At 52.3% G+C, this 26,743-nt stretch overlaps 1 protein-coding gene across 1 annotated transcript; it reads right to left on the bottom strand.

Moving 5' to 3' along the window:
- Nucleotides 1-1,132: 1,132 nt before the first annotated feature.
- Nucleotides 1,133-26,743, bottom strand: LOC135256020 (E3 ubiquitin-protein ligase RNF38-like). The gene is made up of 13 exons (XM_064337892.1): nucleotides 26,087-26,743; nucleotides 24,385-25,009; nucleotides 22,866-22,943; nucleotides 9,278-9,509; nucleotides 8,485-8,788; nucleotides 7,781-7,957; nucleotides 6,880-7,047; nucleotides 6,402-6,563; nucleotides 6,045-6,148; nucleotides 5,766-5,850; nucleotides 4,293-4,414; nucleotides 3,444-3,543; nucleotides 1,133-3,235 (listed from the first exon to the last, which is right to left on the bottom strand). The coding sequence occupies exons 2-13, from the start codon at nucleotides 24,956-24,958 to the stop codon at nucleotides 3,173-3,175; spliced, it is 2,169 nt and encodes a 722-aa protein (XP_064193962.1). The 5' UTR covers nucleotides 24,959-25,009; nucleotides 26,087-26,743; the 3' UTR covers nucleotides 1,133-3,172.

The raw sequence follows: 26,743 nt of genomic DNA, 5'->3' as shown, positions 1-26,743 counted from the left end.
GCTGGGCCCCACACAGAACTACACAGCGCTGGGCCCCACGCAGAACTACACAGCGCTGGGCCCCACGCAGAACTACACAGCGCTGGGCCCCACGCAGAACTACACAGCGCTGGGCCCCACGCAGAACTACACAGCGCTGGGCCCCACACAGACTACACAGCCTGGGCCCTCAGCGCAAGAACTACACAGCGCTGGGCCCCACCAGAACTACACAGCGCTGGGCCCCACACAGAACTACACAGCACTGGGCCCCATACAGCACTGGGCCCCATACAGCGCTGGGCCCCACGCAGAACTACACAGCGCTGGGCCCCATGCAGAACTACACAGCGCTGGGCCCCACACAGAACTACACAGCGCTGGAACAAAGGCCCGGTCGACTCCCAGGGAAATGTGGGGCTACGCAATAGTTACTTCTTTTTTTTTTAAGGATGCAACGGGGAGGGGGGGACAAACAGAGAGAGAGAGAGACAGAGAAAGTCTGTCGGTTACGCTGGACACAGGAAGTCTGTTTGTTTCAGCGGTGCAAGTAGAAACCTTCGGAGCACAAGCATTACCAGCACTCAGAGCAGATAATGGGACACCCATCCAAATCATCTCTTCAAAATTTTGCACTGAGGCACTTTTAAGATTCATTTATCTGCCATGTGATGCATCCAAACTGAACCACGGAACGAGTCCTAAGTGCTTCTGTAATGGATACATTCATTATTCAATCACACTGGTAACTACCAGCCAGCACCCCACTGCCAGTATGAATGCAAATAAATAAATAAATATATGTACAGCACATGCTCTGAGACCACAGCCAGGGAGCCTAGGTGAGTCTGGAGTAACATCTGCTGGTGACAAGAGGCATTGCAGGCAAATGGAAAGGACACTCAGAGAGCTCAAACGTCAGATCTGAGAAAGGCAGACTGTTTCTAACAGAGCCTTAGAACTTTACACACAATAGGTCTTTTATACGCACTCATAGATTAGTGGTCTTTCGTCACTTTCTATAATTTATTTTGAATCAGTCCTGTTACGCATTTAAATGCCCGCTGTTGCACAGTCTCACCACCAGGGGGAGGCGGGCTGTACACTCGCACTGCCAACTGCAATGGAATACAAATGAACAGGGACAACAGTGGAAGTGTACATTATACATTTATTACTGAACCACCCTCTCAAATCCAGAAAACTGGGCACAGGGATTAAAAATAAAAATTCATTGCACTACTTAGTAAAGCATTACTGGTAATAACTCTCATAAAAAATGTACAAATGTCTGTTAAAAATTTTTATATCAAGCCTTCAAATGATTTTGGTTACAGTTATCATACATGTGAACCTACAACATCATGTTAATTGATACCGTTGTGTATATTTAATAGAACAAAATAAAAATAACAACAAAAAAGAACTCAAATTCAGAAGCTCTTGTATTGGTTTAGCAAATTCTGAAAATACATAAATAGTAAAAATGAGGTAACTGCAAGTGTACCAAGCAGGGGAGGAAAAAATAAACACACCAGATAATGATCCTAAAATAAGGAGAACCCAGACGGGCCGGTGGAACCCGGGTTTTGGGACGGGTAACGGGCTCGGCTATCGCTGGAGACGAGGAGAAGGCCTCTCTTTTTAAGACACTGCAGGCTCCGGGCGGAAAAATTGTTTATTCTAGTTATTCAGCGGGAAAACGGATGGATGGGAGCAGGAGGCTGTGGGGGGGGGGGGGGTGGGCAGTGGCTGTGTGTGTCGGGGGGTTAGCGTTGGGGGTGGGGGGGTACGAGAAGAGGGATGAAAGAGAATGGGAGTCAGGCTGAAGATTTCGGGTGAAAATGTGGAACTTTGGGATTGACGCATGATTTCAGCACCCTGAACCTGAAACACAGTGGGGAGAGGGGGGGGGGACCCCACAACTGAGACTCCCCAGTTTCAGCCAAGACCCAAATCTCTCTGCTGACCTCAGTGCACACACACAGGCACACGCACACACGCACGCACACAGGCGCACACACACACACACGCACACGGGTACACACACGCATAGGCGCGCACACACACTCATGCATACAGACAGGCACGCACTCACACACACACGTACGTGCACGCACACATACACGCGCACACCACACCCTCGAGCTCACTACTACAGAAACCGGTCCAAACAAAACCAAAAATACGAGTGTGTGCTTCCCTTCTACCGTAAACACAATCATCTCAGTGTGATACCGCATCACGTTTATGTGCCTTTATCTGTACAACCATTAAGAAAAATAATCATAATAATAATAATACACAGCTAATATTGTGCACTCAACCAAAAAGAAAAAAAGGGGACCCATTTCAGAGAGAGGCAGCCTGGGATTTCTGCATCGCCGTGGCAATGACGGTGTTGCGCACGCGCACGCGCACACGCACACGCACACGCACACGCACACGCACACGCACACGCACACGCACACGCACACGCACACGCACACACACCTCCAGTACTCCAGTCCTCAAATATACCCTATAACCTAATATTGAGCTTGTTATCTGTACGTTTTCTTTGTCCGTTTTTGTTTTAATTCCCCCTTAAACGCATGGTCAGTTTGCACAGCCACACGCAAAACTGTCTGAATACCTGGGAATGTTATAGCACACACACACACGTGCACACACCCATGCACAAGCGCGCACACACACACGGCCATACACACGCACACGCGCACACACAGAGCAAGAGTTCAAAACATGGCACAGCAGAGAACACCATCACCAGGTGAAAACACACCATCATACTGACCGTAAGAATATTCAGAACAATAACCTTTGGAGTTACAGTCACAGTCAGTTAAAAACAACCAACCGTGTGAATGCTTCAGTCTGTTCAGGTGCAGTTTAGAAGACTGTAACATGTCAAAGGTACACATTAACTCCCGCAGTGCAAAAGGAAATCCTGTGTGCGAGCGTGTGTGTGTGTGTGTGCCCGTGTGTGAGTATGCGTGCGCGTGTGCGCGAGCATGTGTGTGTGTGTGTGTGTTGTAATGGAGAGAGATAAGAAAGAGGGGACAGGGTGAATGAAAAGATGAAGAAAGGAGAAACAGGACCCAGGTGAGGTTGCAGATGCAGGGCAGGGGGAGGGGCTTATATACAGGTGGGCGGGGCAGAAGGGCAGACGGGGGGGCTGGACCCGCCCCCCTCACTCGGAGTCCCGCTGCACCTCAGACGCGTCCGCTCTGCAGATGGGGCAGGTTCTGTTGGCCTGCGGGGGGGGCAGAGAAGACGAAAATCAGCTTCAGCTACAAACGGTCAACGCGTGGGGGGGGGGGGCAGCTGAAATAAACAGAGTGCAGTTCTGCTGGGCTGCAGCCTCTAAAGACACACAGTGCTGAACACTGCACACCCAATGGGCCTCTGACTGCGAAAGGACACCTGCAGTACCGAGGCAGGCCACAGGAGGGCGCACTCACCTTCAGCCACTTGTCAACACACTTGGCGTGGAACTCGTGATTACAGGGCAGGACTCGCAGCAGCTGGCGAGACTCGAAATCGCACATGCAGACCACACACCTGCAGGAGCACACACCAGCGTCACATTAATATATACACACACACAGACCACACACACACCCCAACACACACCCCAACACACACACACACAGACCACACACACCTGCAGGAGCACACACCAGCGTCACATTAATAATACACACACACACAGACCCCAACACACACACACACAGACACACACCTGCAGGAGCACACACCAGCGTCACATTAATATACACACACACACACAGACCACACACCTGCAGGAGCACACACCAGCGTCACATTAATATATACACACACACACAGACCCCAACACACACACACACAGACCACACACCTGCAGGAGCACACACCAGCGTCACATTAATATACACACACACACAGACCACACACCTGCAGGAGCACACACCAGCATCACATAAATATATACACCCCAACACACCACACACACACACACACACACACAACACACACACACACACACACAGACCACACACACAGACCACACACACACACACACACACAGACCACACACACAGACCACACACACACACACACACACACAGACCACACACCTGCAGGAGCACACACCAGTGTCACATTAATATATACACACACACAGACCACACACCTGCAGGAGCACACACCAGCATCACATAAATATATACACCCCAACACACACACACACACACACACACTCACAGGGTGTGACCCCGCCCCCCACAGGGTGAGACCCCGCCCCCCTGGCTCAGGCACGTGTCACTCACAGGGTCTGCTCAGACTGGTGGTTGTTGGAGTTGAATCTGTAGGATGGAAGCTGCTCGATGTCGGCCTTGGTCAGTCCGCGCGGCTTAGCCTCCCCCAGCCTCTCCGCCAAGTTCAGCAGCGCCTGAGGAACACACACACACACACACACACACGTCACACACACGACCAACACACACTACCACGAACACAGCTCTCACACACACACAGCCCCAACACCACAAATATCCAGAAAAATGCCGCATTTGTGTGCATCTGCGAACAGGATTTCACTGTGAGCGGTTTGACATTATCACTTAACGCTTCCATCTGGAGTTTGGAATGAAGTAAACTTTCGCGTTTGAAAAAACAAGCCCTTCAGAATGCGTTTGGCTGCACAAAGAACTTGCAGTGCGATTATGGGCTTTGAAAACAGTCCATTTTAAATAAAGGAAAAGCTCGATACAGCATGTCTGTCCAAACAAACGTTTTCCCTGAGGTTAACTCTCAGAGACCAGAGCTTAAACAAACACAAGCGCCACGGCGGCCATCTTCCTGTCCTAGCCCAGAGCGGCTGTGTGAGAGCTCAGGAACAGCCCAGAGAGAGAGAGAGAGAGCAGCTGTGTGAGGAACAACCCAGAGAGAGAGCAGCTGTGTGAGGAACAGCCCAGAGAGAGAGCAGCTGTGTGAGGAACAGCCCAGAGACAGAGAGCAGCTGTGTGAGGAACAGCCCAGAGAGAGAGAGCAGCTGTGTGAGGAAGAGCCCAGAGAGAGAGCATCTGTATGAGGAACAGCCCAGAGAGAGAGCAGCTGTGTGAGGAACAGCCCAGAGACAGAGAGCAGCTGTGTGAGGAACAGCCCAGAGACAGAGAGTAGCTGTATGAGGAACAGCCCAGAGAGAGATCCGGTTGTGCGAGGAACATCCCAGAGAGAGAGAGCAGCTGTGTGAGGAACAGCCCAGAGAGAGAAAGAGCAGCTGTGTGAGGAACAGCCCAGAGAGAGAGAGAGCAGCTGTGTGAGGAACAACCCAGAGAGAGAGAGCAGCTGTATGAGGAACATCCCAGAGAGAGAGAGCAGCTGTATGAGGAACAGCCCAGAGAGAGAGAGAGCAGCTGTATGAGGAACAGCCCAGAGAGAGAGAGCGTGTGAGGAAAGCCGAGAGAGAAAGAGCAGCTGTGGAGGAACAGCCAGAGAGAGAGAGCAGCTGTGTGAGGACAACCCAGAGGAGAGAGCAGCGTATGAGGACATCCCGAGAGAGAGAGCAGCTGTATGAGGAACAGCCCAGATGAGAGAGAGGAGCGTATGAGGAACAGCCCAGAGAGAGAGAGAGCAGCTGTATGAGGAACAGCCCAGAGAGAGAGAGAGCAGCTGTGTGAGGAACAGCACAGACAGATCGAGAGAGAGCAGCTGCATGGGGACACTGATCCTGGGGCTGGGGCAGGTAGCGGAGAGAACAGCTGAGAGGGGCTTGTGAGGGGGGGGGGGGGGGGTCTGACCTCGTAGTTCTCCACCTCGCCGTCGTCCACGTCCAGCTCCAGACTGATGGCGGGTCCCACAGTGGGCTGGACCGGCAGCATCGAGCTGGGGGGGGGGGGGGGCAGGGAGAGAGGGCACGGTCACACAATGACAACTTAAGCATTTTATTTAAATGGGACTGTAAAACTAACCCACACACGCACCAACACTCTCATTCACACACAACAACACACTCACACAGATACTAACACAATCCCACAGACACTCACACACACGCACACGCTACGGCACTAACTCACAGGAAGTAGGGCAGGAAGCTGGGGTGGTAGGGCGGGGGGGGCACGGCCTGCTGGGAGCGGTAGCGCCTCCCTGTGACCCTCCGAGGCATGAAGTGGGGGTACGGCTGTTTGAGAGAGACACAGAGCACCGTCACCCAAATACAGATCCATTACATTACATCCCCAAGGCTAACATCTCAACGGCTTCAATCCTTTAAGCTGTGACGTCACAAATATGCGATTAGAGCGCTCCAGACTGAACATTCTAACGCTGATGTCACAGTCACTGCTGGTGACTGAAAGCAGTGGAGTTCTAGAACTCTAAACCATCCCAAGATACCCACTCTTCTAATAGCGCTGAGTGGGGAGGGGCCTTACCACTCCAAAGAGCTCCTGAGGTAGAGGATCATGGGAAAGGAACTGCAGAGGCGTGGAGGGGGGCATGGCGCTGGCGTGGGCCGAGTGGGGGAAGCCGAAGCCGCCGCCCACCGACAGGTGCTCCCCAAGCAGCTCCACCTCATTTTCGATTCTCTGCAGCGGCTGGGGGGGGGGGGGCAGTGGGGGGGCAGAAAGAGTGTGAGAATCATCTGGAACGCAGACCGGCCTCGCTGACAACTACAGCAGTGCACCATCTGCATAACGATGAGAGGACGTGCTTACAGATAAGGGCCTAGGGACCACACAGGAAGTCCGTCTTAACAAGTGCACCTTAATATCCACCACCAGCCAATGAAACAGTCCACTGGGCAGACGGCACACTCAGCTGGCCTAATTCCTGTCAGCCAGGGCAGCCATGAGAACAATGCTGCAGCCAATCAGATGAGAGCAAGTACACTGCCCCGCCCCCTAGACTCACCGAGCGGGACTGCTGCGTCTGGAAGGGCACAAACTGCCCCGGCGGGGGCAGGTGGGGCGGGTGGTGCGAGAGATGGGGGGGGTGCAGGAGGAAGGGGGGGTCGCTGGAGAGGAGAGAGGGGAAGGCGTAGGGCACCGGCAAGTGCTGGACTGAGCAGGCCTGCAGCATCTGGGGGGGAAGAGGGCAGTTAGATTTCACATTCACCCCAAAAACAGCCACCCCCACTCCCATTCCCCCCTCCCCACTCCCACCCGGAGGACACTGCATGCATTCTGTTAATTTACCACCATTGTTTCCACTGGTGAAAAGGATTTGACCTCCTTTCTCCCCAGTTCTCTAGCCCTAACTGACTCCCCCTCCTTCTTCAGGTCCATGTTGTGCTCTCCAGAGACAGAATGTATTATTTAACAGACTGGCCACAAGGGGGCAGCAAAGGCTGCCAGGAAGTGCCGGACTATTTTCCACTCTGAAACACTGGAGGTTTACTTAATGGACAAATCACACTCAACGCAGGGGTACTCACTGGGGGGGGCACACACACAAACACAGATACAGACACACAGACACACACACACACACACAGATACAGACACACAGACACACAGGGGTACTCACTGGGGGGGCACACACACACACACAGATACAGACACACACACACACAGGGGTACTCACTGGGGGGGCACACACACACACAGATACAGACACACAGACACACACACACACACAGGGGTACTCACTGGGGGGGGCACACACACACACACAGATACAGACACACACACACACAGGGGTACTCACTGGGGGGGGCACACACACACACAGATACACAGACACACACACAGACACACACAGACACACACAGACACACAGACACACAGACACACACACACACAGGGGTACTCACTGGGGGGGGCACACTGCAGACGGGGTAGTGCTGGCTGCTGAAGACCACGGAGCAGCCCGGGACCTGCTGCTGGGAGGAGCAGGCGGGGAGGTGCTGTCCCGTGCAGAGGGGGGGCGGCAGCCCGTGGGGGGGCACCGGCGAAACAGTGTACGACACCGGCACCGTGCCCTGCTGCAGCTGGGGATTATTCACAAATCCATTATTCACAAATCCTCAGAGCTAGGCCCAACCCTCACAGAGCTCCATGCAGGAATCGCACACCGGCCCTCCAGGACCAGCCCTGCTCTCGATGGAGTGAATTCACTCATGAATTTAGCCAGAAAGGCCCGACTGCACACACAGAACGTGCTAGCGGCCGTACGTAGCGCACGCGCAGAACGTGCTAGCGGCCGTACGTAGCGCACATGCAGAACGTGCTAACGGCCGTACGTAGCGCACAAGCAGAACGTGCTAGCGGCTGTACGTAGCGCACACGCAGAACGTGCTAGCGGTCGTACGTAGCGCACGCGCAGAACGTGCTAGCGGTCGTACGTAGCGCACGCGCAGAACGTGCTAGCGGCCGTACGTAGCGCACACGCAGAACGTGCTAGCGGCCGTACGTAGCACACGCGCAGAACGTGCTAGCGGCCGTACGTAGCGCACACGCAGAACGTGCTAGTGGTCGTACGTAGCGCACGCGCAGAACAGCGGGAACAGCGCCTCACCTGCTCGTGGAGGTCCATCACCATGCTCTGCTGCTGGGGGTGGGCTGCGGGGTGCAGCAGGCGGGGGGACAGGGTGGGGGGGTGGAAGGCCCGGGGCTCCTCCAGGCCGGGCGGGGGGGGCGGCTGGCCGTACGGGTGGGTCGGGTGCGAGTGGGGCGGGTGGGGGATGTGGTGGGCGCCGTGGTGGGGGGCGAGGTGGGGGTGGTGGTAGTTCTCGTCCTGCCCCCCCCCGGGGGAGCCGTGGTGGGCGTGGTGCTGGCGGGTCAGACGCTCACGACGACCACGCTGACGCCTGACGGGAGGGCTGGACGACTCATACATCGATCATCAATCACAGCTCATCATCATCAAGCTCATCATCACACTCATCATCATCAGAATCACCAGCCTCATCATCATCACCATCATCATCATCATTAACCCTGTTCCTGGATCTACCCTCCTGCTCTCAGTCCAACGCTGATTGATTTTACTAATTAGCAGCTCAGAAAGATCTCTAGCTGTAGAATGAGGTGTGCTTTGTCAGGGTCGGGGTGAAACAGGACGGTAGATCTCCAGAAGCAGGTTGGGCAGCCCTGCTCTAATCCATGACCACTGATGTTCAGAAGAGATCAGCACAGTAAAGTGAACAGTGTTAAATCAGTGTTAAATTAACTCTGTGCTCCTACTGGACTCGTGTGTGCTCTGAATGCAGCTCTGGAATATGAGAAGTGTGGCATTACCAGGGAGGCCCAGGGGGCCCATTAACAATCAGTGTGTGTACTGAGCACTGCTAACTGCCCCCCCCCCTCACCTGCGGCGGCTGCGGGCCGGGGTGTGGCAGCGCTCGGGGGCGTAATGCGGGTGGGCGGGGCCGTGGGGGAGGGGGTGTGGCCTGCGGCTGTGCGGGAGCTCCCCGGGGCGCAGGGGGGGCGCGGGCGTGGAGGGGGGGGCGACGGCCAGCTCCAGCACTGACTGCTGGGACAGGCGCTGACGCTTCGGGCTGGGGCAGTCCTCACTCTGGGGGGGTAAGAGGGAGGAGAGAGAGGGAGAGGGGGAGAGAGATCATTTATGAGAACCTTCTGTTTAACAGTTTATCATGGCTTCCCTTTTTTGTGAACATTCACCTCATCATTACATCACTGAGCAGGAACTCTTACTCAGTCTTACTCAGTGCTCCTCTCCGGAATAAAACATCACCAGGAAGGCACAGGTCCTGTACAGATGTGTGTAACCGGGGCGATGGGGACTGTAGCGTCCCGTACAGATGTGTGTAACCGGGGCGATGGGGACTGTAGCGTCCCATACAGATGTGTGTAACCGGGGCGATGGGGACTGTAGCGTCCCGTACAGATGTGTGTAACCGGGGCGACGGGGACTGTACGTCCCTACGAGCTGTGATCTCAGGCTGGGGACTGTGGAGCCCTCAGATAACCGCGAGTGGAGTCAGATCCCATTCGCACCCTACAGGCTGTGGATGTACGCTCGCATCAGGATGTGGGACCCTGCCCACAACCACTCTGAGCACAAGCTCGATGTTGACCCATCCAACCCTACCCACCTCCTGACCAATCACAAGCCCTGCGATCATTCACCTCCTGACCAATCACAAGCCCTGCAATCGCCCACCTCCTGACCAATCACAAGCCCTACCTGCTCCACAGCTTCCAGGGAGGGAAATGGAAAAGCCAGGAGAACTGGCATGTTAGAAAGTAAACAGGAAGCACTGTTTGATTAAACCTTTAAAGAGCAGGTCAGAATGTTTTTGGGGATTCTTTTTGGGAATTCTGTTTTCAGGGAAATTGGAATTGTTTTCAGAGAAATGGAAATTCTGGTTTCAGAAAGACAGGAATTCTGTTTTCAGAAAGACGGGAATTCTGTTTTCAGAAAGACGGGAATTCTGTTTTCCGTCTCCGTTCTCGGTGGTCCACCATGTTCCCATATCTTCGATGTCCAGTTGTCTGCACGGTAAGCTGTCAATATTAGTGAAAAGGCAAGATGGTGTGAAGCACAAATTGAAGGTAACTTTTGTCAGAAATTAACAAGATAATTCAGACTAAAATGTATCAGCCAAATAGATTTCAAATTGTGTTTTAAGTAAATTATGTTTGAAAAGATCGACCAAATAATCCATAGTATGTGAAATGGATTCACTAAATACACGTCTCCTCTTATCCAGGCTCAGAAAACACGGCTGGCACCGAGCTGTGTGTGACCTCAGCTGAGAGAGAGAGAGCCAGAGACCCTGTTCAACACCACAGACACACACAGACACACACACTCATGACTCACTGTGTTACTCACAGGTACGCTCACTCACACACGCTCATACAGACACTCTTACTGAATATAAACACACATGTCGCCTGCTGGGAACAGGCAGAGACAGACACACACACACACACACACACACGGGCTCTTAGTCATGAACACCCAGGGACATGAACTCATTCAGTCAGTCAGTCTCACAGAGCACAGCTTTAACACAAACACACACACACATACACGCAAGCATGGACGCACGCACGCACGCACGCACACACGCACACACGCACACCAGACAGAGAACTGCCACACCTTCCCACTAACTGTAATCACCTTTAAATCAGCGGAGGGTTATGAGGTAAAAGCAGCTGTTGATTTACCATCATGCAGCTTTACATGCAAAAAACATCATTTTACATTTACATTACATTACAGCATGCAGACTGACCTTTCCACGACTGTAATCAACTTCAGAATGAGCGGAGAGAGAGAGGGTAAACAGCAATTACACATGCACACACGCAAAAACGATATTGCTAGCCAATGAAGCTCAGAATGAGCTAGCAATGAGGAAAGCTTCAGAACTGAGGCTACCACGAAAAGCTTCAAATGGGCTAGCCAATGAGAAAGCTTCAGAACTGAGGCTAGCCAATGAGAAAGCTTCAGAACTGAGGCTAGCCAATGAGAACGCTACAGAACTTAGGCTACGGGGAAGAAACGGAGCAGCCTGGCCGTACGGGGGCTTCATTCCGGGGGTTTTTACGGTTTCACTGGGGGGAGGGGGGGGGGGGTTTCCAGGCACCTCTAAGGGCAGACTCAGCCGCCCACACCCTCACTCTAAACACACACAGACAGGAGCGCCCATTAGCATCAAACATTCATGGGCCTGTCTGTGAGGGGGAGGGAGAGAGGGAGGGAGGGAGGGAGAGAGAGATGGAAGAAGGGAGGAAGGGAGAAAGGGAGGGTGTATAGGCCAAAAGGTCAGGATGGCTGGTTTGACTCACAGCCCACAAAGAGCAGAATTAATTCATAAGCACTACATGCGTGTGCGTGCGGTGATGAGTGCTCACTGGGCAGTTCAGCGCGCTCACTGGCTGTTCAGCGTGCTCACTGGCTGTTCAGCGTGCTCACTGGCTGTTCAGCGTGCTCACTGGGCTGTTCAGCGTGCTGATTGGCTGTTCAGCGTGCTCATTGGCTGTTCAGCGTGCTGATTGGCTGTTCAGCGTGCTGATTGGGCGTACATGCTGGTTTAATCAGGACCAGCGCTGCTAAACTTCCAGGAAGCAGTGCAGAGCAGAGCTCCGGTCTGACTGGCAGACTGAGTCACACAGGAAGTGCTGCATGTCCACCACACTCCGACTCCCAGCTGCTCACACAGGACATGACCTCATATCCCAATCCCTGTGTGAGCCGTCCAGCGCTACGCACACACACTCACTCAGCAACTCACTTTAACTGGGAGTCTTTTTCCCCTTTACTAAATATTATCATCGCTACACCCTCAACATAATGACAAAACATGTAAACACACAGTTCATCCCATAAAGAAGATCCCATGTTAAACCTAACCCCCCTCCCCAACGCAGGGGTACAGACCAAAATAAAGAGGTAACTCTGGAGGAGATCACACACACACTCACTCACACACAGGTTCAAACTCAGATTCACACACACACACACACAGTCCTCAATTTCAAAAGCGGTTTTCTCCCTCTCCCTCTCTCCCTCTCCCCCTTCCACCCACTCACACCCCCACAGCTGAGCAGAAGTCAGCTGCTGACCCCGCCCCCTCTCCCACATTCCACCCCTCCCCCTCAGCAGAGCTCAATCAGCAGCCCAGGCCCCTCCCTCCTGAGCCCGGCTCCAGCCAATCAGGCGGCAGTACACGCCTACCCCTCCCCCCTCCTCACAATGTAAACACGGTAGTGTGAGAGCTCGGGTCTGGGCTGCTTTTGTTATACAGGGGGAGCAAACGACACAGCAGGAACTCAAAAATAATACGACACTTAAACAGTCTGCAAAGTTTTCACAGCTAATATGAACAAACAACATGAATACATAATGATGCCTCGGACCAATAATTAAATTTACAGTTTCGCTACAGTTATCTCACAAAATTAGGGATTAGGTTTCAGGATGCAGGCCTGGGTGAGAGTGCACAAATCTCACTAAAAAACAACACCGCAACACAAACATAAAAACGACAGCCACAGATTTCAACTGACTGACTACAGTTCTTTTCAGGCCTTCTGGTATTTAAACTTACTTAATGTTGGCTAATTGCACGGTCAACTGCGTTTCAAGCAACCAATCAAACCAATGCTTATAGGAACAGCAGATTTATTTGGACTATTTTTCTCATTTACTATGCAACTCTTATGCAGCCAAAGCAAAACCAAGTCATTATTCACAGAGAACAGCCTGCAGTCCAAAGGGCTGGACTGTGCAATACTCCAGCAAACCTGCACCCCCCTCTGGACCTGCACAACTGCACCTTCCTCTATTCCATCAGCACAGCTGGGGCTGATAATGTCCCCTGCAGTGGACACTTTCCCCATGTTACATTAGCACAGCTGGGGCTGATAATGTCCACTGCAGTGGACACTTTTCCAATGTTACATTAGCACAGCTGGGGCTGATAATGTCCACTGTAGTGGACACTTTTCCAATGTTACATTAGCACAGCCGGGACTGATAATGTCCACTGCACACCCAAACATACAGTGGTGATGTCACTGTTGCCTCAATGTTACATTAGCACAGCGGGACTGATAATGTCCACTGCAGTGGACACTTTTCCAATGTTACATTAGCACAGCTGGGGCTGATAATGTCCACTGTAGTGGACACTTTTCCAATGTTACATTAGCACAGCCGGGACTGATAATGTCCACTGTAGTGGACACTTTTCCAATGTTACATTAGCACAGCCGGGACTGATAATGTCCACTGTAGTGGACACTTTTCCAATGTTACATTAGCACAGCTGGACTGATAATGTCCACTGTAGTGGACACTCCATTCTACACAGCGAAGCACGGACACTTTCACTTTTAGCTGCAGTGGGCGATATCCTAGCTGAGTGGCTTACCTCACACAGCTAGATGCAGAACAACAGGTAGATCTCTTGACATCATCTATTCCAATAGCGGTACTGAAAGCATTCCTGGAAGCGTTCTTAGCAAACCTTTAGGGAGACTTTTGAATTTCTAACCATTCATATAAACACACAAAGAGTATCTAGACACTCTTATAAAACCACTGGTCAGACTTTATTTCCTCATAAGCACACAAGGTACCCATTATAACCAGGGGCTAGGTTTTTTATTTTTATAATGACTGCACAGCCTGCGTAGGCAAATTCAAACAAATTAATTACTGCTTGGGCCTATCGATTTTCCTAATACTAACAGAGAACGAACACCGTTCTGTAGTAAACCCTCAGCCTGCCGAATGGTTTCACATTAACCCTACTGTGGAATGTGCGTGGGCAGACGTGTGCTTTTTAGCCTTTTTGCCATGATACTGCAATAACATTCTCAGACAATTCTACACTGCAATGCCACAACTAAGCCCATCACAATGCATGTGCCAAATACACACACACACACGCACGCACGCACACACACACACACACACACGCACACACACACGCGCACACACGAGCAGTAACACGCTGAACAGAAACTGCCCACAGACACCAGCTCATCACGCTGCCGGTAACTGAGCCAGCAGAGAGGCCTACAGACTCACACAGTGCATGAGCTCCCGTCAGCGAGCTGCTGAGCCAGCCTCAGACTGTGAGACCTACTTCAGCCTCCAGGCCTGGGGGGGGGGGAGGCCAAATAATCTTCCCCAGAAAAACACCAAAGAACAAAAACAAAAACAACACCCTTTAATGTGAGTGTTTCCTGTGAGGGGAGAGCATGAGGAACGTAAGCAGTAATCCAGGATTAAGGCCTTCCCTGATGCTGATGCTGTCCTTGTTGTTGTTTGTCATTTTTTACTCCGTCTTTTCTGAGAGTGTTTTTGACAAACCCGCCCATCCGACGCAGCGAGGAGCCGTCCCAAAGCCCCCCCCCCCCCCCAGTGATGATGAAACCTGGTGAAAAACACCCAGCCAACCCGCCACTCTTCCCACTGTGGCTCCAGCTCTCTCCCATGTCTGTCTGCCTGTCAGTCTGTCAGTCAGGAATAAAGGGGCTCTCTAGCCCCATGAGCTCCAGTGAGGCCGGCTCACAGGCACAGCCAGCGACAGCTCCGCAGGAGACCGCGGCTCGTGTCACTTCCTGCCGCGGCTCGTGTCACTTCCTGCCACTCTCCCGCAGCCGACACACAGGGTGCTGTATCGGGGACTGCACTCACTTCCCTCTGTCCCTCCATCCCCCGCTCCATCCCCCTCTCCCTCTCTGACCATCCCTTTTATTTACCCCGGTCAACTGACACCAAAATCGAATCGGGCAGCTCCCCCAGCCCCCCCCCCACGCTGGTCAGGAGGGGTCAGCAGCTACAGCTCTCTCTGTACAGGGCTGATCAGAAACAGGGTTTCATTCCAGTCGGGATTCAGACTAAACAAAAATATATAAGCTGTATTCTGCTCACAGCAGGCTGAGTGAGAACAGCTGAAATGCTGAACTGCACCAGAGCAAGTGTGCACGAGAGTAGTACACTGCACTGCACGAGAGTAGTACACTGCACTGCACTAGAATAGTACACTGGTAGCATACTCTGGTGAGCTGTAGTGTGAGCTGCAGTACAGACTGGTTGCCGTGGGGGATGGGAGGTGTTTCTGCAGCCAGATGAGTAGTGAAGGGGAGAGCTGGGGGGAGGGGGGCTGTGTGGCGGCGATGGGGGACGAGACACGGGGGGGTGGGGGTTGGGGTGGGGGTGGGGGGGTCATGGCTTACCCTCTTTACTGCTATTGATTCTCTAAGCAGCATGCAGAAGCCATTTCTGCACATTTACTTCCAGCCCCCAGCCCCCCTGCTCTCCCTCTGCAGTCCGTCCTCTACATCCCTCCATCTTAACCCCAGTCACTGACCTGCAGTCTCTCCATCCCTCTCATTCATCACTGTTCACCCTGCCCCTTCTCTCTCTCCCCCTCTCATTCTTCCCCTTCTCTCTGTCTCTCTTTCTCTCTATTCCCCCTCTCTTCAGCTGCTCATTCATCACTGTTCATCCTGCCTCTTCTGTCTCTCTCTGTCTCTATTCCCCCCTCTCATTCCTCCCCTTCTCTCTCTCTCCGTCTACCCCCCATCATGGTGGTGACCGTTAATCTTGCAGTCCCTGTTCCTTTAAACACGACACACACGTGCAGCATCATCTCACTGGACCCAAATTTCAAAGACGGTGCAACACAGCCCAACACAGCATAACACAGAGCACTCTGATCTACACTGATCCACAGACGGACGGTAGGCCCCTTATCACAGACGGAAGGTAGGCCCCTTATCACAGACGGAAGGTAGGGCCCTTTCCACAGACGGAAGGTAGGGCCCTTTCCACAGACGGAAGGTAGGCCCCTTTCCACAGACGGAAGGTAGGCCCCTTTCCACAGACGGAGGGTAGGCCCCTTTCCACAGAAAGAGCAGGAGACCCCCGGGCGAATGAGGCCCGCCGGTCTGCAGGCAGACACTGTGCGGGAACCCGGACGTCCCGTCAAGAGATGCGCACAGTTTGGGGTGCGTAAGGAGAACACAAAACCCAGTAGCGCTGTGTAAACAAGGACTGTCCCGCATGCAGGATGCCCCCTCCCGCATTAGGAACTCTCCCATCAGGGCTCCAGCAGCGGGACTGTCAGTCATGAGACTGACCACGTCCCGTTCTCTAGAAGCTTCCATCGGGCGAGCGGAGCTCTTTACGATAGGGACCCACCGGATGAACGAGGAGCTGTCCGTCTGCACCCAGAGCAGTCCGCCTGCGAGCGCTAACAGGCTCCACATCGCCAGGTCTGCCTGAGCACGCATTAATAAGCTTAAATACACATGCATTTAGCAAGTCAACTATGCCCAGGAAGTACAAGTGGATCGAAAGATGTCAACTCTTACAAGAGTTAAAGGAGGACTATCCCATGTTTCCACTGAGCGTATTGATCGAGAGACTATTCTCGTGCCACTAATGGAAACAGTAATAGCTACCGTCATAAACACAGTCAATGCCACCTCCAGGGTATTCCTGGCTTTAAATATTTCTTTTTAAAGAGGGTTTCCATTTACAAGCCTAAAATGAACCAAAAAAACCTCAAAACCCGCATTGATATAATTCTGGTAAACATGTGAAGTGCTGGCTCCTGAAATGGAGCAGGCAGATCTGTGAAGCTCTTGACCTCACAGGCTGGAGGATCATTCAGGAGGAGCAGCAGTAAAATGGCCGAAACGCTGCTCTGTGCTCGCTTCCCTGCGACCGTGGGGGGGGGGGGGGGGGGGGGGGCACAGCCCAACAGGAAACGGTAGGTGCCGGAAAGAGAGGGAAATGAAAAAGGAGAAAGAGGAGGATCAGGAGGGATAAAGGGAGGAACGGGAGGGGAGGATTCCAGATGTGCATCCACCAGCAGCTGGGCCCCAGGGTCATGGAGGTCATTCACCCTCTCCAGCAGATTCCCTCCATCCCCTGCGGCCTACAGTCTGATCTACACACCACGCCCCTCAGCATACGGGCTGCCAGGTGCACGCAAAGTCCCCACAGAACACCTAACCTTAACCCCCCCTCCCATCGTCCGACACTCCTACACTCCTACACAAACGCAAACCCAAAGCTTCCTTTTAAAATCCCTTATTCTGCCAATGACTCCTCCGCCGTACATTTTTCACAAATCCCCACGTACCCCCCCCCCAACCAGGCGCCCCAGCGGAACGTAAGCCAGTGCTCGTGAGGGAGGAGAGGGACAGGAAGTGGTTTCAGAGGAAGTGAGGGGAGGGGAGAGTGGGAGGACACGGGACCGAGCTCCTCCTGATCCCTTTGGGGGAGAACAGCAGGCTGGGGGCCGATAATCAGCACACACTGCCTCCCGTCCTTCCTGTCTGAGCACAGGCCCCCAGCAGACCCCATTGGCTGCGGGGGAGCACATGACCTCCGTGTCACTGGGCGGGTCTGTAAGTCTCAGACGCATGTGTGGAGCTGCACAGTCCAGCAGAAGAGGCCGGAAGTGTTCCTTTCCCAGGCGTGTGAGGAGAGCCTTTATGTGGATCACCACCGCTCAGCACACGGGTCACAGGGACAGCACTTAAAGCACGACAGCCAGACGGCAAGAGGAACTGTTACCCACAATGCCACAGCACCGCCATCAAACTTCCTCAAACATCACCGCAAATCTCACCAGGGCACCTGACTTACTAGTTTACCGCACAGGGCCGGCCGAAGTGGAGCCGGATCAGAGCCAAAGCAGAGAAGAGGGAAGGAGGGAGGGAGAGAAGAGGGAAGGAGGGAGGGAGAGAAGAGGGAAGGAGGGAGGGAGTGCTGAGGGAGGGAGAGAAGAGGGAAGGAGGGAGGGAGTGCTGAGGGAGGGAGAGAGAGGGAAGGAGGGAGGGAGTGCAGAGGGAGAGGTTGAGCTGCCAGCGGCTGTGTTTGGCTCAGCAGGGGCAGCTCTTCAAGCCAGACAGCCAAGGAAGCAGGCACTCTCTCCCATCCACCATCCCCATCACTTCCTCAAAATCCCGCCCTAACCCACCTTCTTCTGTTCTACTCGCCAGTGCCGCCAATCCATCACCAAAGCAAACTTGCTCTAGTGCTCACTACAGAACCACTTCCCCGGCTCACGCCTCTAGGTTGGGAAAAAACCCCCGTTTTTCATTTTCTTTTGAAAGTTTCTCACCGCTCCCCAGCTCTAACCTCACCCCTTCATCCCCCTTCATTGGGTTACCCCTCCCCCCCTCTTCCTCCCTCTCTCTCTCCCTCCCTCCCACAGCTCACAGTCACAGAGCTCAAGCGGGGTTCTGTGAGTTCCAGCAGACGGCCATGCGGCTCACGTTTCTCCGGGGGGAGGGATTCCACAGGCGACTGTAACTCTATCAGGAGCGACCGGCCCCATTTCGGCTCTGCGCAGACCCAGCGAGACCCAGCAGCAGACCCAGCTCCACCTGCGCACTTGACCACTGGACTCTTTTACCATCTCTGGACAAAATGAACCCCAAACAGGCACTTCCCCGGTTCAATAGCGGAGTCCCGGGACAGATGCGCTCCCTTTCTGTGCCTTTGTGTTCGCCCGCGTGCGCTCGCAGGTGGAGAGCTGCCGCCGCCGCCCCCGAGCCGCCCCAGCACCGCGGCGCACGCTGGCGCCCGGGGAGCGAGTTGGGGGGTGAAAGCGGCGCCCCCTTCTCTCCGAGCGGCGGACGTGGGGGGGGGGGGGGGGCTGCTCGCCTCTTCAAACGCTCTTCAGACGGGTGTGAGAGGAGCACGCTGTGGGACGGGGGGGGGGGCATTCAGGAGCGATACGGGGCGGGGTCCTGACCGGGGGGAGCGGCGTGTGTTTGGGGGGTTTGAGTGCCACATCCCCACGCCTCCATTCCACCCCCGAGGGCCCTTCTGGCCCCACCTGGACCTGGGGGGGGCAGCCGCCACGGGCCTGACAATGCTGAGTGCCCTCAGCCGCAGAGGCCGCCATTGTCCCGCGCCGCGCCCTAATTGGGAGCGGCCCTTTAGACCCCCCAGGGCTGGATGAGCCCAGGACAGCGCAGACAGCGCAGACAGCACACAGCGCAGACAGCACACACAGCGCAGACAGCACACACAGCGCAGACAGCACACACAGCGCAGACAGCGCAGACAGCACACACAGCGCACACAGCGCAGGCGGCAGTAATTTTACTGCTTCTATAGACTATAAATAGATATAAAATAAAGAGAGGAAGCATTGATAAAAGTGATATATTCTGAAGGCATTTTCACCAGGAAGCTACACATATTTTAGGAAGTGGGAATCACCAAACCCACCAATCAAAGCGGGCGATTCCAACCTCCGCCACAACTGGGCAATGGCAGCCCGCAGGCTGCAGGCCGAGCAGTCAGGATTCTCACAGGATATAATGGTGCCGAGAAAACTTCCACCATCTTCAGAAAATGTGAACAGGCTGGTTGTCTGAGCAACCGGCTCAATACAAAGGGCTCTGGCAGAACAGAAGAACCAGCTCAAGCACTTGTTTATCTGATGAAAGCGCAGAAACACAGAAACGCAGAGCTTATGGTGTTTGTGCTCGTCACAGCGCAACTTAAAAAGAGCGCCTCGCGTTCTTTCATCCTGCGAGCACGCGGGCAGAAGAACTCCTTCTGCTCTGTTCTGGAGTCTGATCACTTTGTGGGAGCGCATGTTCTGCAGAATTCTCATTTACTCTGTGAGCAGAGGAACCAGACTGAGCAGCGTAACACTGGCTGAGGGAAGCGGGCTTACTTCGCGATGGAAACGCTGATTAGCAGGAGCTGATTAGCCAGCATTCTGCGCTCTCAAACTGCACTTTTAAAGGGGAAAAAGCATCTTAGGCGACCAAGTCCAGCATCAGGAACCAGAACTTTACTACAAGAACAGTTTTGGCTGTGAGTATTTTTTTACCTACTCCAGAACATCATAACAAAAATAATCAGGATATATTTTTAAAACTTTATTTACACTTACACTCATTTGATTACATTTAAAAGCTGGATTAAGAGCAGACTCAGGCCCAGCCCTCCCTCTCTCTCTCTCTCTCTGTCTCTGCGTGCGTGCCTGCGTGCGTGCGTGCGTGCGTGCGTGCGGTGGTACAGCTGTCGGAGACGCAGGTCTGGGGAAGAACCATGCGGGACCAGGGAGCTGGAGCCCATCGCCACGGCGACCCGACATCTGTCCCAAAGCCTAAGCCCAAGCTTTCAAGAGCCGGTGACCCTTCAGCGACCCCCCCGATCCGCAGCTAATGCCCCACCCACTACAGACCCCACTGCAGCCACACCTTCAACAGCAGGCTAATGCCAGCACCTTCCCTTTAAGCCTTTACGCCTCGCACTTTACAGCATTACCCTACATTACCCCACGTTACCCCACACTACCCAACACCTCCTCGTACAAACCTTTCGAGCGCCAAAAATAAGTGTGGCACGACGGTACGCATTTATACCTCAGCAGAGGGCGGTGGAGAGGGTTCGGCTGTCTCTATGGTAACGAGACGCCAAACTGCTGATGTTTACATCTGTGAGAACATTGTTCCACCCGATGAAATTACTGAGAAAGGGGGGAGGAATACATTTAATATCTACTTTCCTCTAAAAAATGGTGCAAAAGGAAAAAAGGAGTTGATCTGTCACTCAGATAAATCGAAAACAATGATGCATCCATGACAATGAATTTCGGTGTCCCACCTGGCTGTCCAATCAACACTGCGTGACAAAGTATGTTCTTTGATATAACAAAATTATAGAGGTGTGCAACACTGAAAAAAGTGTGTCGTGGGACTCTTTTTTTCCTGTTGAAAATACGTCATTTTTTTCACGCGACACTTCTCGAAAGGGTCGTGCACCAAAGTATAAATCAGGCTTTGGGGTGCAAGACCACAGATGCCTGATTAAAATGCTAACCCACTGAAGAGCAGGTTTTTTGGAATGTTTTTTCTTTTTTCAAATTATAAGCTTTCAGTCACCAGCAGTGATTGTGACATCAGCATTAGAACATTCAGTTAAGAACATTCTGATCATGTATTTGTGACCTCACACCTTGAAGGATCAACTGAACATTTGAATGTTGATGCGAGTGGCTTAGAATTTTGAAAAAACATTCTTTAAAAAAAACCTACTCTTCAGCAATGATGGAGCGCACATCGGTACGCGTGAAGGGGGGGGTGCTGAGGGAGGGGGGGGGTGCTGAGGGAAGGAGGCGCTTACACCGTGTCCAGGCACGGGTGGGGACCCGGTCTCGTTCCGGGGAAAGTGACGAACCCCGCGGGCACGTTGTGAAATCGCTCGGCCTCTGAGCGTGCGTCAGGGGAAGTGATCACAGCCGCTGACGCTCACACTCCCAGACAGGTATTTCCAGTCCCAGCTCTACTCAGCCCTCAGTCACTGACTTCCTTTCAAAAGGCACAACACACCTTACATAAGCAGCAGGTACAAAACAATCTCCTCACAAGTACACTAATAAGCACACTTACAAGCACACTCACAAGCGCACCAATAAGACCACATGGCACTGGGACTCAGAGTAACTAGGAGGAGGGGGTTCAGGAGAGTAGATCTTGAGTGGCCATTACCTCTGAACCTACAAGATTCCATTTTGGTTTACTGGTGTCAAGGACAGTTCAGGGACTATGTTTCAGAAAACTTTTACAAAGTTATTAAGTTCAAGCTAAGCAGTTGAGAATTACTATTTATGAGGGAATGGCATTATGAAGCAAAACGGGACAGATGAGACACAGTTAAGAAGGGAAAACTGCAACACTGGCATCAGACGCTTATTCAGAAGTGCAGGACAGAGAGCAGCGGGCAGAGGGAGGAGAGGCCAAAGTGAGAGAGAAATCTGAATAATTTCACGCAGCCGGTAATGAAGCGCGTCAGGCGCAGGCGGCAGCAAGCGCACGCAAAGATGGAGGGTCTGTCGCTAATCTGAAACTGCGCTGCTCATCTCCGCACGATCTGACGGGAACGAAGCCACCGCTCACCGCACCAAATCTTCAGCAGCTTTACAGCGAGGCAAAGTCCTAACCGCACATATAACAGGCTGCGTGAGGACACCGTCTGCCCCCCCCTCATTAAAATGACCCCCCACAACAGAAACTTAAGCACCTGTACAGCACGCAGACACTGGGAATATGATGCCCTGTTTTCAGTCCCAGGAGAGCGGGAAGCGTTGTCTCGCATCTCATTGGAACAAACTCAACCGCGCAGAGAACAGTGAGGTGGAAAGTTTACTGGGTTCATTTCACCCCCCCCCCCCCATCTCACTCTACACGCCAGCTACGCTCTGTACAGAGTGCGTAAAGACTCACAGCGTCACCACAGCGTAGGGCACGCGCTGCTGCACACGCTGCCGCACACGCGGTCTCACACGCTGCCTCACGCGCTGCCAGGCCTCACACGCTGCCGCACACGCTGCCAGGCCTCACACGCTGCCGCACACGCTGCCGCACACGCTGCCTCACGCGCTGCCTCACAGCCTCTCTCCCATAATGCAGCTGGACACTCACTGAAGCTGCTCAGGTTAAGAGGGGACCCGAGGGGACCGTGGAAGCACCCGATGAGGATGTGAACCCGCAGCCCCCCGTCTGCAGGCACAGTTTCTGACACAGCCTGCCACAGCCACGTTTCCCTACCACAGTCCGCAGTACAACCAACTCTGACCCAGCACTCCAAAGCACAACCCACTGTTTTTACAAAAAAACTCTGCTGTCCATTTTAATCAATTTTTGGCTGGACCGCAACAGCGGGGCCAGCCGTACAAACCCGAATGTCTGTGACTGAGCGACTGAGTGATGAAATTACGCCATTGGTTGGCCAGTTCGGTCCAGCCATATACTAGGTTTTGACCTGGTCTTGTTTTAGAAAACATTACTTCTGCCACAACACATTTACAGCAGCATAGACAACACAGTTTATTGCTAGGCAGTAGGAAACACTTAGATACACCTGCCAATACTCATTTCTGGTTGACAGTAATGTTTTGCTGCTAATGTTAAAATGATACAGAAACAGTGAATCAGGGTAACGCATTACAGTTAACGGGTCACATTTTGAATGTGACTATGACACTTCCCATTTTTCCAAGTTATCTTGGATGTGACAAAGTAACCAATACACCAAGATAAATATCTGACTGTCCAACCAGCCAAGTGAGAAACAACACTACAGTCAAATAGTCCACCTGGGCCTTAAGAAGGGTAAAAAGTGCAAGTAAATTGCCAAGAATGAATAATCACAAAAAACAATCAAGTCATCTTATATGAAGAGGCAGCAACTGGCCACTTCCATAACACAAATTCCACTGTAAAAATTCCTAGCTATAGGACTTAAACATTTTCATTGGACTATAAATATCCCATACGTTTTATTCCAGGTTTGACTCGCAGGGGACGCGGGTAAAGTTAACGTCAGTTACAATAAAAACGTGTACAGGAGGAACTGAACTCCAGTCCCTCCCACACGGCCACACGTGTCAAGTCCGGCGGCGAGACAGCCAACAACGGTCGGAAAAACAGAAACTCAGGAAATCCGATTGCACATGGCATCTTTTCGAAAGACTTATTGCGTAGTCATTTTCCCTTCCCATCCGCTACTCTAAAAAAAAACCCTCGCTGGTTTTATAATTAAAACGGTAACTTAACCTTATACCACAACTAAAGCTGGTTTTCATAAAGCTTTGAGTAGACCAACAAGGTGAAGACGTCGTTTTGAGTAGCAGAAAGTAACCTACATCTCACCAAGGATAACGTAAGTGTATTTTTATTTGTAAGCCGGCTAACTTTCAATGCGGTATAACACGCTGGTTTAGTAAGCCACATCAAGCCATGAGCTAGCATCATGCTAGCTAATAAGAAACGAACACAAATGTATTGCCATGCCAACGCAGTCGCCCATCCCCCTGCTCCATTAAAACCCAAATGCTGGCCGCCTCACCATCACACATTCAGGAGACTGCCGCTGGCAGCTGATCTGCCCGGCCATATTTCTCTCAAACCGAGCTAGCTACCCAACTAATATGGGCTTGTTAAGCAGTACCATAAAAGTAATAGGAAAATCGCTTACCTGCCCCGGCGTTTCGGTGTGCGCCGGGCCCTGCGTGTCTCTGTGCGCTGGGCGGCAGGTTACTTCCTGGGGTACGCTGGATTTCTGAGGGGCTGGGTCCCCCGCGGGGCATGCACCCAGAGTTGTGCTGTTGTGGATGAGGGACGCCGAAGCCGGCGCTGGCATTAACGGCGTTGTTGCCGTTAGCCCCGCTGCTCATGTTGTACTGGTAGAATCCAGACCGCGACCGCGACCGAGTCCTCGGGGGCTCCATGGCCGGGGAATGGGGGTGGTGTTGGGGGTAGGAGGTGGCGAAGGGGGAGGGGGTAGGAGGAGACTGCGACTGAGAGGAGGATCCGGGCTCTGGAAAAACCCTGCTGCTGTGGCCCCCGGGTCCTCTGCCCCCCTCCGCTCCCGCGTAGTCAATGTGCTCCTGAGGCTGCACCCCCGTGTCCGCGCGAAGATGACCCCGTTTTGGGATGGGATCGGGAGTAGCGGGCAGCCGGGAGTAAACGCAAGGCTCTTGTGTCGTCGGTTGACCAGCGGCAGCGATTGGCATTTCCTTTCAGATTTCCCGAGCCTTTTTGTCTTCCTCTAGTGTACCGAATCACTTCAAAGACAGTTCAAGAAACAAAAAAAACGTGTGAGGTTGATTTAAACGTAGCTAGCTGGCTTAACAGTCCTATCAATTATCCATCACATCAAATATATATATGTATAATACTGAAAACTCTTTACACACAAAATGTAAAGAAATCCCTTCACAACACATATATGGTCTTTCTACTTTAGGATCTGTTGTTTTGGTGCTCTCAAAGACGGTGAAGCCAACCAACCCTTCTCAGTATGTTGCGAAAAGCTGAACCGTACTTAGGTAAAATTCCTCCTGCGTCCCAGTTGTATGTTGGTATTATTAGTAACCTTAATCCCTCATTTCCCCCCAAATGTTATCTTGCGTTTACCATAAACGATCGTGGTTTTATTCATTTAGAATTGTAATCCACGGGTAAACTCCTCCTTTCATGGAGTAAAATTAATCGCACAGCCAGCTAGCACTTCCGTAAAGCCTCGTCCATGGCTCCGGATGCTCGATAGCTCGTTAGCATCGGCACACACACACACCAAGAAAACCCCGGTTCGCGTTTACTGGCTCACCGCTTGCTAATGTTTGCCCCGCAACTCCTTTTTAGCAAGCTAAAGTGGGCACCCAAACAACACAACTCAAACCAGCCAGATATGCTACTACATAAGCCCGCAGGTAAACGAAATGTTAGCTAGCTAGCTACAGCGTCACTTTTTGTTCTTTAGCCACTAGCTAAGCTATAGCGTGCTGTTCTTTGCCAGCCTTTGCGTCTGTTCCTTCCCCTTTGCCGTACGTTCTGGTAAAACTAGTTAGTTATCTATTCTCTAAAGGCTAGACGAGTAGACCGGACAGGCCAACAAGCTTAAAAGCTTGAGACCTTTCCCATTTCCCATCTTTTTAAAAAGCTAACGAAAACTAAATCAATTCGTTTGGGCGTGCGTTCCTCAGAAAAATCTTTGCTCACAAGCCTGCTTGGCTAGATAGGCTTGGGAGGTAAGGTTAATAGCAAACAGAAAAGTAGCTAACCTCGCACAAAGTATACCCCAGATGGAAATAGCTAGTTAATCGGAGTAATATAAAAGTGGGTTCCGTTTTACAACCAACCTTGAGTAGAGCGTATCCGCAGAATTCGTGTTGTTTTCTTCCGATTTAAATCCCCGACTGGAGGAGGGACCCTTCTCCGGACTCCGCAGTGCCGAGCGCGCGCTCCCTACTCGGTCTGTGTCAATGTGAAATGTGACTGAGGTCGGGATCAATGAGATTTCACATCTCCATAAAGACCAAACTCGTCGAAACCAGAGAAGTATTAAACTAATTCAGAGTTGATAACACGTTTTCCCAGATCGCTGTATACCAAAGTTCCGATAGTGTAACGTAATTATTTTCAAGTTTTTAGAAACAGATAGTCATCTATTTAGCCAGATAACTATATTACCTATGTTACTTCAAGAACTCCAAGGTAAGATATCAAGTGGGTAACATCAGTACATAGCTGATTCGTTAACTTTTGTTAATATAATTTCTACTCAATTAAAAAAATGCCTAGCAGCAGTTATTGCTGATCATCGCGCACTGCCTGTTTTGCTGTTACGGTGTTTCTCATCGATTGGTTAGGTCTTGCGAAGAGCACGCAGTGGCTGAGAGGCGAAGGGAGGGGTGCTGTGAATTATTTACAAACAAGGAGTTTTGTGGATTAATAGCTGTCGTAGCTACACGTGACAGTTTGTTGTCTGCGGCGTTACCTGTGCCTAACTTGCGACA

This window comes from Anguilla rostrata, chromosome 5 (assembly GCF_018555375.3).
Source record: "Anguilla rostrata isolate EN2019 chromosome 5, ASM1855537v3, whole genome shotgun sequence".
In the NCBI taxonomy this organism is placed as follows: domain Eukaryota; kingdom Metazoa; phylum Chordata; class Actinopteri; order Anguilliformes; family Anguillidae; genus Anguilla; species Anguilla rostrata.
The sequence above is the reverse complement of the archived record's forward strand: the minus strand, read 5'-3'. Positions and strand labels throughout refer to the sequence as shown.